This window comes from Bison bison, unplaced genomic scaffold (assembly GCF_000754665.1).
Source record: "Bison bison bison isolate TAMUID 2011002044 unplaced genomic scaffold, Bison_UMD1.0 scf7180017864118, whole genome shotgun sequence".
Classification (NCBI taxonomy): Eukaryota; Metazoa; Chordata; class Mammalia; order Artiodactyla; family Bovidae; genus Bison; species Bison bison.
Genome location: NW_011494690.1, coordinates 1,676,397 through 1,691,818, shown reverse-complemented (window position 1 = coordinate 1,691,818; position 15,422 = coordinate 1,676,397). Strand labels below are relative to the sequence as shown.

Here is a 15,422-nt window from a genome sequence, read left to right as displayed (position 1 = left end):
AAAGAATTATACTGGATTTTTTTGTCTTTCAGACCAGCAAAAACTGTGGAAATCTCACTAACAGGTCTGCCTTGCAAGAAATGGTTAAAGTTCTTCAAGAGATAGAAAATTATATGGATCAGAAACTGATATCTACATAAAGAATGGAAAAGAAATAGAAGAAATAAATGTAGGTAAGATCGTATTTTTTTTTACTCACAATTGATTTCCATATGTAACTGTTAAAGGTAATAACAGAGACAATGTACTGAGCTGATGGAAAATGGAAGTGAATGACAGCAACGTTACAGAAGCGGCAGAGAGGAACTGGGAACAGCACAGTATACCTGCACTATCTATGAAGCAGTATAATGTTACCTGAAAGTAACTTAAATCTGTGGCAAATGTATAAGAAAAACTTTAGAGCAGCCACTTACACTCCTTTTACAGAAGTATAATAGATTTAATAAGAGAAGATAAAGTTGAATCATATTAAATGCTCAACTAACACCAGAGAAGGCAGAAAAGATTTTTTTAAAGTGCAACAAAGAGAAAACAGTTACAGCTGTATTAATATTTACCATGTTCTTATCAATAATCACTTTAAATGTAAATGATCTAAATATACCAGTACAAGACAGTCAGGATTTAAAAAAAAAACAAAAAACAAAACCCGAGACCCACACCTACTTTAAAGACACAGATTAAAAGTAAAGAAATGGAAAAAGGTAAACTATGCTAACATGAATCAAAAGAAAACTAAAATAGCTACATTAATTTCAGACAAAATAGATTTCAGAACAAGTAAAATACATCCACTCTTTTAGATTCTTTCCCCATATAGGCCATTAGAGTATTTAGAGTTCTCTGTACTATACAGTTGGTCCTTATGTTTTATATATGCTGCTAAGTCGCTTCAGTCGTATCCAACTCTATGCAACCCCATAGACAGCAGCCCAGCAGGCTCCCCCATCCTTGGAATTCTCCAGACAAGAACAATGGAGTGGGCTGCCATTTCTTTCTCCAATGCATGCAAGTGAAAGTGAAGTCGCCCCGTCGTGTCCGACTCTTAGCGACCCCATGGACTGCAGCCCACCAGGCTCCTCCGTCCATGGGATTTTCTAGGCAAGAGTATTGGAGTGGGGTGCCATTGTCTTCTCTGATATTTTATATATAGTATTGTGTATATGTCAGTCCCAATCTTCCAACTTATCCCTACCTTCCCTCACCCCACTGGTAACCATAAGTTGGTTTACTACATCTGTAACTCTACTTCTGTTGTGTTAAATAAGTTCACTTGTATCCTTTTTTAGATTCCTCATGAAAACAATATCATAGGCTATTTATCTTTCTCTGACTTCATTCAGTGTAACAATCTCTCGGTCCATCCATGTTGCTGCAAATGCATTTTGGTTTTTTTTGTTTATGGCTGCATGATATTCTGTTGTGTGTACATGTGTGTGTGTGTAATATATATATAACACACACCACATCTTCTTTAGCCATCTTTTGATGAACATTTAGGTTGCCTCCAAGTTCTGGCTGTTGTGAAACAGTGCTGTAATGCACACTGGGATGTATGTACCTTTTTGAGTTATAGTCTTCTCTGGATATATGCCCAGGAGTAGTATCACTTCATGAAGATCAGAATGGCCATCATCAAAAATCAACAAACAATAAGCGCTGGAGAGGCTGTGGAGAAATGGGAACCCTCCTACACTGTTGGGCTGGAATGTAAATTCCAGCAGCCATTATGGAAAACAGTATGGAGGTTCCTCAAAAACAAACTAAAACTAGATTTAGCATATATGATCCTGCAATCCCACTCCTGGGCATATATCCAGAAAAGATGAAAACTCTAATTTGAAAATACATGCACCCAGTGTTCATAGCAGCACTGTTTACAACAGATGAATGGATAAAGAAGATATGGTGTGTGTGTGTGTGTGTGTGTGTGTACATACAATGGAATACTACTCACCCATAAAAAAGAATGAAATGCTGCCATTTGCAGTAATATGGATCAGTTCAGTTCAGTCACTCAGTCATGTCCGACTCTGCAACCCCATGAAGTGCAGCATGCCAGGCCCCCCTGTCCATCACCAGCTCCCAGAGTTCATTTGCAGTAATATGGATGAAAGTGAAAGTGAAGTTGCTCAGTCATGTCCGACTCTCTTTGACCCCTTGGACTGTAGCCCACCAGACTCCTCCATCCATGGGATTCTCCAGGCAAGAGTACTGGAGTGGGTTGCCATTTCCTTCTCCAGGGGATCTTCCCGACCCAGGGATCAAACCCAGGTCTCCTGCATTGCAGGCAGATGCTTTAACCTCTGAGCCACCAGAGAAGCCCATAGACCTACAGATTTTCATACTAAGTAAACCTTCAGAGAAAGACAAATGATATCATTTATATGTGGAATCTATAAAAAAAAAATACAAATGAACTTATTTACAAAACAGAAACAGACTTACAGACATAGAAAACAAACTTATAGTTACCAAAGGGGAAAGGTGGTATGGGGGATAAATCAGGAATATGGGATTAACAGATACACACCACTATATATAAAATAGATAAACAAGGATTTACTGTATAGCACAGAGAACTGCATTCAATATAATGGAAAAGAACTGGAAAAATATATATAACTGAATCACTTTGTTGCATACCTAACAGTATTGTAAATCATCTACAATTTTGAAAAATTCTATTATCTTAGAATGATCAAATCACCAGGTACTATTTTAGTATAATACATACAGTGATGGAGAGAATGCAACACATAGAAGTTACTGTATGCAGAACTGAGGTAAGTGTATGTGCATGCATGCTCAGTCATGTCCGGCTCTTTTGTGACCCCATGAACTGCTGCCTGCCAAACTCCTTTGTCCCTAGGATTTTCCAGGCAAGAATACTGGAGCAGGTTGCCATTTCCTCCTCCAGGGGATCTTCCTGACCCATGGATCACACACTTGTCTCCTGCGTTGCAGGCGGATTCTTTACCTGCTTAGCCACTGGGGAAAGCCCCAGTAAGTGTATGTGTATGCTTATCATTTTGTCGCATTTGTGTTCCTAAGTATTTAGGCATCCTCCCTTTTCTTCATCAGTCCACATGAGCACCATCCCCAGCTTAGCTCCTTCACCAGTGTGGACACCAAAATGCACTCTAACTTCAATCAACAAGAAGATAAAGTAATGTTAGTTCTTACCCTACTGAATCCCAACATTGCGTGCCTTCTGTCTGGTCACCTCTGTATCCCGTTTCCTAAAATGGCTTCTCATATAGAAGGCACTCATAAATATTTGTAAATGAATGAACTGCCCAATATCTTAAGAATTTTCCAATAGTTAAGTTTTATTAAAGTTAAAATGATCTCAACTGTTATTATCAAAGAATGCCACACCAAACTGAGATAAAACTCTAACAAATAACATTTATTTTTCTTTTACATATGTATTTCACAGCCTAAATACCACACTGCCCTCAGAGAAAGGTGCTTTGATGCCATTATATTTTACTATTTACTGCACAGGCATTAAACATTCTCATTAACATGATGAGACAATTTGCTGGTAAACATTTAAACACACAGACACTGGTTTCAATATTTCAAGAACATATTTTTGGTCATAACCAAGAAGTACATCAAAATATGACAACATTGGCTAATATTTTTCAAGCAAATAATATTTAACTCTGCATAGTTTATACAATAGGCTGTGATAATAAATAATATCACCAATCTCATCAACTATTAATTGGCCACAAAAAGCCTAACATTCATTTTAATTATAATATGAAATGCTCTACTGGTGTAGTTTCAACATAGCCTTCAAATGTTGTGAGTGTTTAACCTTAAATAGTGAAAAGAAAAAGTACTAAACTGGACTAAAAAAAGAAATATTAACTTGGTATGGTTTGGTTAACTACAAAAATGTCATGTCCAACTATTACATTCCTAACATGAAGGCAAATATTTAAATAGAAAAACTAGCAGTCCAAAAAATGTGAATGTGCGAACTGTGAGGAAAACATTGCATTTAAATTTGCACTCATTTGCAAATTACAGTACTAGCTCAGTATAAACACTAACAGGAAAAATATTCAGCAGGAAAAGAATGGGAACCACCTCTCACAGCAGAGAACAAGTCACTGCACGGGGCTCCAAAGCTTAGAGTGTTTCTGGTGACCTGGAGCTTCTAACTCCTTATGACTGTTCTTCATTCAACAAAGGAGACTGCAGGCATGCTACAATCGTGGTAAGAATAGGAAGAAAAACCTGAAACAGCAACATTTTCTTCCTAGATTTGGTGTAAAAGTCCTTCTCATTATTATAACTTAGTTACAGGCTAACTTCTAACCTTGATTGTTTTCTGAGTCAGGTTTGCTAAATGCTGTAAAGAATAGCTACCCTTCATACAATACTAGGTTTTGCTTTATTTAAATATTGTCAGCATGATAAAGGTTACATGCACAGTCATTCTACCAGCCCACATAGGCACAACGCGGCCTAACACTCACCTTTGATCAGATTCTACACAGAGATTCTCTGTATTGTTTTCAATGGGTAAACAACTGCTTGGAAAGCAGAAATGCCTAACAATTTCTGCAGAGTGTTTTTAACTGAAGTGTTTATAAAAATAAAGCCCCAACCTTTAAGCCTACAGAATGTCAAGAATTCTATGAGGGATGTTAAAAGCACTGGGCAAAACCCTGGTTTTCAATGTCCCGTCTGCCCCACAGGAGAAGATCCGGTTGCCCTGGGTGATGTTGATCTGCATGACTCCAGCCCCCAGGTTCCTGAATATGGACTGTTTAGCGTGTTCATTTTTAAATGAATGAATGAGGCCATGGCCTGTCAATCTCCAAACCTAGTTTAGAGGAAACGGTGAAAACAAAAAGTGTAAGTCTTTTAAGAAAGAGATGAGAAACTTTCAAAAACAAGGCCTTCACTTGTGTTCTCCCAGCCCAAATGACCTCTTTAAAGCCCAACCTTCCCCTCAACTACCTCTTTCCCAACAGCTTATTTAATTAGAAGTAACACCACTCACAGGGCCATTTACTATCTTTACAGTTCCCTGTACCTTCTTTCAAATTCCTTTTTTTCACATCCTCTTGTTTCATATTAACCATATATAACCCCATCTCTAGTTCAATTAAATACATTCCTAACATACTAAGCTTTGGCCCTGGGGCAGTATAAAAGAACAGTACTGCCTCACTTATCTGGAAACCTCAACTGTGCAAAATAGAGTCAGGGACTGGAGACAGAGGTAGGGAGAGGGGAGAAGGTCCCCAGAAACTCCATGCGTTAATTAAACACATAGACTTCTTTAAAGCTTTTTATGACCTGAGAGTATACTGAGTTCATCTGGTTTTCTAGGTCCTAACAAGAACCACACGGAAAGAAGGAAGGAAGCAAGAGGCAGACGGTGTTCGCACAAAGAGGGTGGTTAGTTTTTTGCTTTGGTTCCCCTTCCCAATCAGCCTTGACAGAATATAAACATAATAGCACATTTGCACACATCTCATATAATGACTCACCTTGATGTTACCTTCTGCTGAACCTGTAGTAAAATATTCCTCACAGGGGTCGAGAGCCAGTGCCTTAATAGCAGAGTCATGCGCCTGGAATGTGTGCATGAGCTGTCTCTGCCTGATGTCAAAAATGCAGATGTATCCTTTCCTGCCTCCAGATATGAGGAGTTGCTGTTTTGGTGCATACTGAAGCACCGTGGCACCATGATCGTGGCATGTGAAACCTGGAGAGAAACATCAAGAGCCTTTCCCAAACCATGTCTACTTTGGTACTGCTGGTAATTTTTAAATACACATTTCAGTAATACAGAAATTACTGTCACAGTTTCCCTTCTAAATTTCTATAATCATGATCAAAGTAAAAAGATTGCAAGCGCTGACAGAAAAAAAACTTCTTATTCATAACCTTAGTATGAAAACACACATATACACAGTAAATTTAAGCCCTAACTAAGCTATACTGTCTCCTAAGAATGCAGAAGCCAAAATGCAGAGGAGAACAAGCTTCTCAGTGATACTCGATGTCTTTACTAACACCCACCAATGACAACAAGTATTTACCCTTTCACAGTCCCTGTCTATACATAAAGCCTTATAAAAAACTGTCTAGAGACAGAGAACCATATTTAATATCCTGTGATAAACCATAATGGAAAAGAATGTATGTACAACTGAATCTCTTTGTTATATAGCAGAAATTAACACTGTAAATCAACTACACTTCAAAAACACTGTAGATCAACTATTCTTCCTAACGAAGTAATTAAAACTACACTAGTGTGAAAACTGCCAGCTACAAATTAAGAAGCTATCCTTCCTGGGACTCTGCATTCTAATATGATTAAAGCCTTAATATTAATTTAAAAGATGTTAATAATTATTCACCAAAACAATTTTTCAATCAAAATTGAAAATTACATCTCTCAAATAATACCTCTTCATCATAAAAGAAATCTTTAAGTCCACCTAGCTTTGTTTAACTCAAAACTTACTAGAGCTTTGAGCATTTTTGGTGGTATCGTGTGGAAAACTGATCTTTAGGATGGCAATCTGGAAACGCTGTCACAAAGGAATAATGTTCAATTGGCATTGTTCATATTTCTAATTCATCATAAGGTTAACTTTCATTTTATGGTTAGGTTTAATTCTTTAAAATATGATCTCATTTCTGCTGAGCTCAATAAATACTTTGCCACTAACTCCTTCAACAGCCTTGACTCTGGAACCATATGGACTGAAGCCCACAGGCTCCTCTGTCCGTGGGATTCCACAGGCAAGAATACTGGAGTGGATTGCCATGACCTCCTTCAGGGGACCTTCCCAACCCAGGGATCGAACTCTTGTCTCCTGTGACTGCTGCATTGGCAGGTGGGTTCTTTACCACTAGCACCAACTGGGAAGACTTGTTAGTAGCACCACTCCCCATACCATATATTCTGAAGGGAATACAACACAAAGATTACTCGAGCCTAGCTGGATGTCTGAGACCATACATATTTACCTCAGCAAGCCAGCCAGCATTCCAATTAACTTTTAGAATTTTATTCATTCTATACATTTCTCCATTTTTAACCCATGAACAAACTGTACACACTGAATTTACTAGTTAAAACCAGGAAAGCACTCTTTCACAGCATAATGAAAATCGAAGAGTTGACTCACCATGAATGAGGCTGTTTCCAGGTGTTATCAATGTGTCCCAGAGGCATACATTTCTAATAAAAATACATCATAGACAAGTTGTTCTAAATCATCACTGGGATTTACATCTAATATTTTTACTTATTGAGTCTTACGGTTTTTTGGTTCACTTACATTTATAAAGCAGTGATTCTCAACTAGGACGAGGGTAGTAGAGGTTAGGACTGAGGATATATCACTTCTAAGAGTCTATCCTTTTCAAACTACAGGGTTCTGTGTCTCACATGGGTCCCACCTGACTCGTCCCCATCTCATCTCCTGGCCCTCTCTCTTTTCCATTATTACTCCAGGGAAAATGAGACATTATTTCCTGAGTAGAAGAGATGCTTCTCTATCCCTGGGCATCAACACCACAGGGAAATGAGAGGTATCATTCATGGGCACATGCTGTCAATGAAAACAATCGAAGGCAAAGAAAATGTTGAGAATGCTGCTGCTAAGTCGCTTCAGTCGTGTCCGACTCTGTGCTATAGAGTCTCAAAAATCTGCCAGTATTTAACACCGGTTAAAAAAAATTCCACATACTTATTAGATTACATTGGGAGTAATTTTTGCCTCTTTCTGATAAGGAAAACTGCTTAAAAGAATTTGTAACAGTTTTTGTATTTCTGAGGTTGTAAAACCTGACTAAATATAGAAATCCATACTTTCTGGAGAAGGCAATGGCACCCCACTCCAGTACCTCTTGCTTGGAAAATCCCATGGACGGAGGAGCCTGTTAGGCTGCAATCCATGGGGTCGCTAAGAGTCGGACACGACTGAGCAACTTCACTTTCACTTTTCACTTTCATGCATTGGAGAAGGAAATGGCAGCCCACTCCAGTGTTCTCGCCTGGAGAATCCCAGGGACGGGGGAGCCTGGTGGGCTGCCGTCTATGGGGTCGCACAGAGTCGGAAACGACTGAAGTGACTTAGCATAGCATACTTTCTAGCAAGACTGCCTTTCTGCCTAAAATAGGCTTATTTCTGGTTTGCATCTTTGTCAACCCACCTATTATCATTGGAGTGTCCAGATGTGGCAACTAGACTTGAAGAGGTAACAAATGCAAAGTCACTTGTGGCTTTACTGTGGCACTGCCAGCTCTGTGGGAACGAAGTGCAGCTGCTGTTATCTCAGAACCCTGTAAGATGTGGTACAGCACACACACACACACACACAGCTCTGCTAATCATTTACTACATGCAAAAGCTGTAGACAGTTTTTAAAATCTAGAATAAAGAGTAAATGATAGGATTTGCTGTCATCTGCACATTATTTGGCTAATATCAAACTTAAAGAAGTTGGTAAAAACATGGAATTAAAGGCGACTTTTTTAGATTATGTAACAAAGGGATAAAACAAGTACATGAATTTAAGCAAGAAATTTAATTATATTAAGGGTCCAGGCAATTTTAGTGCTTATCTCAAATACATTTAATAAGCTTTAATAATATTAAATCATAACAAACAGCCACCACCCAAAGAGGAACAACTCCTACATGTCCATCTAGTCTTAGTCCTGAAGGACTCAAGTCAAACTGTAACCTTAATATAGATACCTAGCTTCCTTACCACCTCTGTGGGCCCTGCCTTCACTCCAGGTAAACAGCAATAATAATAAACAAAGTCAAAAGTAGTCCTGCAAAGTAATCCACAGGTTTAAGGTTGCCCAAGACTGCCTAAGGATGTTCCAGAGCTGTAGCAAACCAGTTACTGAGACAGATATGACTCTCCTTTTTGTATCAGGTGTGGAAGAACAGAAACTTGGAGGTGAGGAGTCAGGAGGAGGAACGGGGTATTTAAAATAAAATAGACATTTTTCTGTTTGAAATTATTTTGGCATATTACAGAAATGACAAAGGCCAGAGGGTAGATTGAAGGTCACTTCCACTTCTATAAAGACTTTATTGCACAGTCTATAATGTATTAATTTAAGAGAAACATCTCCAGACATGCTCATCTGCATCATCAAATGACTGAAACAGGATTTGGATTAATGGATGAAGTCGCCTATGGGGATTGGTTATTTTAAAATCTAGTAAGTAATATTCTGGAGCAAATTGGCATGCATGGAACTGTCTGGTTCTTATTATAGTACCTAAAATGAATCACTATAAAATTCTATCATTAAGAAGTTAGAGATTTCAAAATGGATAAAAGTATAATAGAAATGTATCTTAAATAGTACTACACACAGGGAAGGTCCCTAAAAATTTTCAAATACAATGGTTTTCAGAGCTTGAAGGATGACCAAAGTCTTTGGTTATTTTGACCTAGAATGAGGGCAATGGGTGCTGGGCTGTGGTTCCTGGCAGAGCGGTCCCTTTCCCAAAAGATCTACCAGTAGGATCTGCTGTCTGAAACAAACACTTCACAAACAAGGCAGCCTCTGCATGTACCCCGGGAATACTGAGTGATACTTACCACGTAAGGTTTAGGATTTGACGCAGTTTGGTTTACTTGCCAAATACTCAGAAAACCCTCTCCATCCGCAACACCACACTGTAAGAATAGTGTAAATATTAAATACAGCTTCTGAGTAGCCATGTCAAAGGTAAAAAACCACTTATCAAAAGGAAAGTCACTCAGTCCCACTTTACCAACATCCTGCCTGTACATACGTTCCTGCTGCTGTAGTTCTCAGTCAGTTCAGTCGCTAGTTGTGTCCGACTCTTTGTGACCCTATGAATCGCAGCACACCAGGCCTCCCTGTCCATCAACTCCCGGAGTTGACCCAAACTCATGTCCATTGAGTCGATGATGCCATCTAGCCATCTCATCTTCTGTTGTCCCCTTCTCCTCCTGCCCCCAGTCCCTCCCAGCATCAGGGTCTTTTCCAATGAGTCAACTCTTTGCATGAGGTGGCCAAAGTACTGGAGTTTCATCTTTAGCATCATTCCTTCCAAAGAACACCCAGGGCTGATCTCCTTTAGAATGGATTGACTGGATCTCCTTGCAGTCCAAGGGACTCTCAAGAGTCTTCTCCAACACCACAGTTCAAAAGCATCAATTCTTCGGCGCTCAGCCTTCTTCACAGTCCAACTCTCACATCCATACATGACCACTGGAAAAACCACAGCCTTGACTAGATGGACCTTTGTTGGCAAAGTAATGTCTCTCCTTTTTAATATGCTATCTAGGTTGGTCTCAGGAAACCCCAAGTACTGAAAATATCCTGCCACCTTTTAAAGGCTTTTCCATGCCTATTTCACTGCTTTACTCCAAATTTCTGTAGTATAATTTAGGGGAAAAAAAAAAAACTGGTTTCTCTCAGGTGCCTGACTTCACACAGGGGTACCATCAAGACATGCAACAAAAACATTCTTTACAATCACAGAATATTTAGTGTATCTGTAAGTGGATGATTAATTGATCCACACAAAATTCTGTGGATTTATGCTCTTATTGAGAGCCAAAGGGCTATATAAACAGACACCAAACTGCCTCAGTTCAGTCGCTCATTTGTATCCAGCCCTTTGTGACTCCATGGACTGCAGCACGCCAGGCTTCCCTGTCCATTACCAACTTCCAGACCTTGCTCAAGCTCACGTCTATCGAGTCGGTGATGCCATCCATCTTATCCTCTGTCAGCCCCTTCTCCTACCTTCAGTCTTTCCCAGGATCAGGGTCTTTGCAAATGAGCCAATTCTTGGCATCAGGTGGCCAAAGTATTGGAGTTTCAGCATCAGTCCTTCCAATGAATATTCAGGACTGATTTCCTTTATGCTGGACTGGCTGGATCTCTTTGCAGTCCAAGAGACACTCAAGAGTCTTCTCCAACACCACAGTTTAAAAGCATCAAGTCTTCGGCATTCAGCTTTTTTTATAATCCAACTCTCACATCTATATATGACTACTGGAAAAACCATAGCTTTGACTAGACAGACCTTTGTCAGCAAAGTGATGTCTCTGCTTTTTAATATGGTGTGTAGGTTGGTCACAGCTTTTCTTCCAAGGAGCAAGTGTCTTTTACTTTAATGGCTGCTGCCAATATCTGAAGTGATTTTGGAGCCCTCCCAAAAATAAATCTCTCACTGTTTCCATTCCAAACTGCCTGCTAAGCTTAGATCTATAGTGACTGAATTTGTTTTTAGATGTAGCTTTACTAGCCATTTATTCATAAATATCCACAATTATTTTCAGATGAATTTAGTAGTAACCCCCTAGAACTAACCTTGTTGCCCTGTGAATTAAAATATAATCTGGTGACTCTTGCATTGCCAGCTTGGCGGAAACAGATAAGTTGCTGAGGTCGTGTCCACTCAAACATTCGTACACTGCCATCCTGAGCACCCGTAAGATCTGAGACACAAGAGGAAAAGCAAAAACTTAAGACATAAAGCTTAGGAAAGGGTTCCAATATTTCCAATTCTATAAGCCAGCTTCAAAATGATAGCGGCCACTCAGTTCTTTGACAATGAATAAAACACTTACAGTACTGATGGACTGGGTGTGATGTCATTCTTTTAACATTATGGAGATTTCTTTTCATAAGCTTTAAAAGAAGATGAAAATGAATTTACATTGTGGCATCACACAAGAGATAGGAAGGATATGCTTCAGGCCACATCTAATTCTATAATTCTAATAACATTTATTCTCTCACACTGGATTATTACTTAAATAAACCCTGTTGTGGATTTTCTGACCCCCTAAATACGTGACACTTGTCTAAACAGGCTGGGGAAGCACAGTCACTTGATGGCTTGGCCCTGGTCTGTGTGGACTGTGAGGACACCGAGCGGCTTCATCTAGGGATAAAGGGAACTCTCCTCCAAGTGCCCGTCCCTGAGGACAATCAGAACTATCTCCAGAGTCTTCAGAGCAGAACATGAGAATGGGACCCCTTAACTACCATGATTAACAATAATGTCATTGGTGCACTTTTCAAACACAGAGTAGACAAGAATTCTTTCCTTCTCTGTTTACCACCATGTGCCTCTCAGTTTGCTCATTTATAAAATGAAAATCACCTAGGTTGTTACGAGAAAAAAACAAGCATGCACCTGTCACATATTCACAGCACGCTAGCTAGTGTCACTGTGGTTACTACTGCTGGCCAGGGCTCAGCTCTGCAGCCCACCGTTCTTCTGTCAAAGTGACTTACACCTATTTTTGAGCGAGTCCATATCCAGAAACCATACCTAATAGTAAATGACATACCACACTAGCTCCAGTGCTAGTCTGTCCACTGCCCAGCCATGGCAGAGAGGAAGATGGATGCACCTGACTTGCTGAATAGGAGGTTGCAGTGGGTTGATAAAGAGTTGTAGTGGAACCACGATAATCAATATCATCTGAACTGTGGAAAACATTCGTGTGTTACTGTGAAAGTTCCTTTTTTCAACACAAATTCCAATTACAGACCTTTTTATCTACCCAAAGGACAGTCTTTATTTTAAAAAAATAAAATGAATAAATATCCATGAGGAAAACTTAGGTACAAGTCCCAATCATCGCCAGTTTTAGTACTGGTTAACTTTTTGCATTTAGGCAAAATGTAAGTTAAATGTTTGGGGGAATTTTGTTGTTGTACAAATTAGAGCAAATGTTTGTTTTGAAGTATTTAACACAGATTGGCTTTTTATCCTATATAGAAAAAGACTGTATGTTCTCTTCAAGTACAGATACCCATTTATAAAATTCATACATTTTGAAGAAATCGGAGTTAAAAGTTTTCCTAGAGTGAGGTATTAGTTATCACATTAAAATGTTAATTTTTAATTGTTATATAACACAGTTCCATCTACCCTGAAGTATGACTGCAACTTAGTTATATTCTATACTAACAAGCGAGAACCAGAACAGTGGAAGAGGCTATCCTGGCACCATTCCCAGTACATAAAATTTCCAAGAGTCTGGAGAAAAGAAGAGGGAGGGCAAACGTGGAGGAGACACCCCAAAATAGGAAAGTGTTCCTGCACTCTTGGTGCAGTGTCCAGAGTTTTACTGAAAAGTAAGGCTGTCTACATTTTTATCTTAAAAAAAAGGTATGCTTATAAGGAGATATGCAAGAAGAAACACTGAAAATTAGTAAATATGACTCAGTCTACTTAATATATTTCTGTATTCTGCTTTTTACAGTAATTATGCAAATCAGGTAAATTTATTTATCACTGTGTAAATTTCTGACATTTCTTTGGAGTTAAATGTCAGTAATTAGCATTAGGCTTTGAGGATTATTCTGACTCAAACCCTAGGAGTAGCTCAGGGTCTAATGGAAGAAGTAGGAGTACTTTGTATACTGAAGTAAAGGAAAGCCTTTATTGGCAGCTAAACCAATTATGTTTGTCTCCTTCCCAAATGAAGGGAGAGAGACACAAATAGTTTTCGAGACAATTCAAATCACAAGCATAACCATTTAATAGACTCTTTGAAGAAAGCTATATTTAAAATTGACTACTATACCCCATGCAAAATGTTTTTGGTGTTAAATAAAATAAATTGACTATATAAGATAAGCAAACCTTTTGGATTCTCTGTCATATTCTTCTCCAATCCATATGTATGATTGACAGGCCAGTAGAGAAGTAATATCGAGTTCTTGTACATCATGTGTTGAAGCCAAAACAATTTCATTACAGTTCGCCTATAAAGCAAAGGCAGAGTCAATAACTGAGCAATTTCACTAAATCAAAGTACTACATTCTTCATAATAACTGAAGCATTTACCTTATTAATGGAAAATGCCATGATCATATCTGACTCTTTATGAATGATTTTTGCCTTTCCACCTGGATAGCCCAGATCTGCTTCAACCTACAAGACACATGTCAGTAGTTTTAGTTGTCACAGCACAGCTTTATAAAGATATACATATGTCCCACAAAACTTTAAAGGACAAGAAGAAAATGTAGCAGCAGCAAGAAAGAAGGTACCAGTAATTTTAGTGTGTTGGTAATTAAATGTGGAACTAGCTTTGATTCTCTGATGCCCTGTAATCACCCCAATTACAAAATTTCCATTTGATTACAGGATATTGAGTAACTGTCACAAAAGATTAGCTAACATAATTTTCATTAGTGTTTATAATGGAAAATGTGTCTCTTGTCTCTTCCCAAAGTGCACAAAGACATAGCAGCAAGAATGTGAGAGAAAAAGACACAGAAAGACGATGGAGTCATGTAAGAAATGATATATTTTTAAATAAGGGTGATGAGATAGGAGTAAGAAGTTGGAGAGAAGAACAGTTATAAAGGAATGAAGGAGATGGATGAGAGGAAAGTGTTATGCTTAGAGTCAAAGGTGACAGGAAGGAAACAAGAGGCAGAAGCAAGAAGGAGGAAGCATAAAACAATCATGCTTTAGAATAGATTTTGAAAAGGGACAGAAGTGAAGACGGGACAGGAAGCAACAAGGAGAAGAACCAACTGCAAGAGAGCTCAAGCCTGACACAGTGGAGCATCTCCTACCCTGTGCCACTGAGGTGTGTGGGAGCAGTGAGCACTCTGACTAGTTAGCCAGCTGGGCAGATCATGGTTAGTATCAGAGATGAGGGGTTAACTCCTTGAACTTTAAAGAATGAGCTAAATTTGAGAGCATGGAATACTACCTTGATGTGGCAATCTTCTGCTACGCAGTTTTGTTTGACCTGCTTCACATGTTCTTCTATAGACTTAAACAACACCACATCGTCACAAATGCAAAACACACGCATGAAACGGAATTATAAAAAAAAAAAAAAAGAAAATCTTCAAATTGAAATGGACACTCCATCACTTAAAGATGGTAAAAATGAATTTACAAGCACAACATTAAGAATTAAACTGAGTAAAATGTGATATCAGATAAAACACAACACAAAACAGGCAAAATTTATGTATTATACATTTAAAAGCAATTTGAAAATAAAAATTCATTAAATTCATTATTTGTATGTCAGTTATATAACTTGGAAGTTCTAACTGTAAACTCAAAAAAACCCAAAATTTTGAAAAATAAAACCTATTTATACAAGCAGATGCATTCTCTACTACAGAGATTCCTATCCTTATAGGGGTTTATTTCAAGTAAAAAATGAAAAATTTTTTTTTTGTAAACACAGATTAAAAGTACTGATAATTATTTCATTCTTACTCAGAAGGAATATATCCATGAAGAGAGATCCAAGGATTAAAATTCACATCAACCATTTACTACACATAATCTTAGGATTTTTCTCCTTACAAGTACATGTTTGATGAGCTGAGGCTTGGGAAAGGAATCACACAAATAACTTTGCT

At 38.4% G+C, this 15,422-nt stretch overlaps 1 protein-coding gene across 1 annotated transcript in view; it reads right to left on the bottom strand.

The window, feature by feature from the left end:
- Positions 1-3,394: 3,394 nt before the first annotated feature.
- The window catches only part of DMXL2 (Dmx-like 2), a gene marked incomplete at its 5' end in the record, with an annotated part of 169,766 nt that continues 157,738 nt past the window's right edge, over positions 3,395-15,422 (bottom strand). The window contains 11 exons of the mRNA XM_010839555.1: positions 3,395-4,852; positions 5,526-5,743; positions 7,182-7,234; positions 8,212-8,303; positions 9,625-9,702; positions 11,375-11,502; positions 11,635-11,695; positions 12,364-12,502; positions 13,668-13,789; positions 13,873-13,959; positions 14,753-14,815. Of these exons, the coding sequence (XP_010837857.1) occupies positions 4,643-4,852; positions 5,526-5,743; positions 7,182-7,234; positions 8,212-8,303; positions 9,625-9,702; positions 11,375-11,502; positions 11,635-11,695; positions 12,364-12,502; positions 13,668-13,789; positions 13,873-13,959; positions 14,753-14,815 (1,251 nt within the window). The remainder of the gene's footprint in view (positions 4,853-5,525; positions 5,744-7,181; positions 7,235-8,211; positions 8,304-9,624; positions 9,703-11,374; positions 11,503-11,634; positions 11,696-12,363; positions 12,503-13,667; positions 13,790-13,872; positions 13,960-14,752; positions 14,816-15,422) is intronic.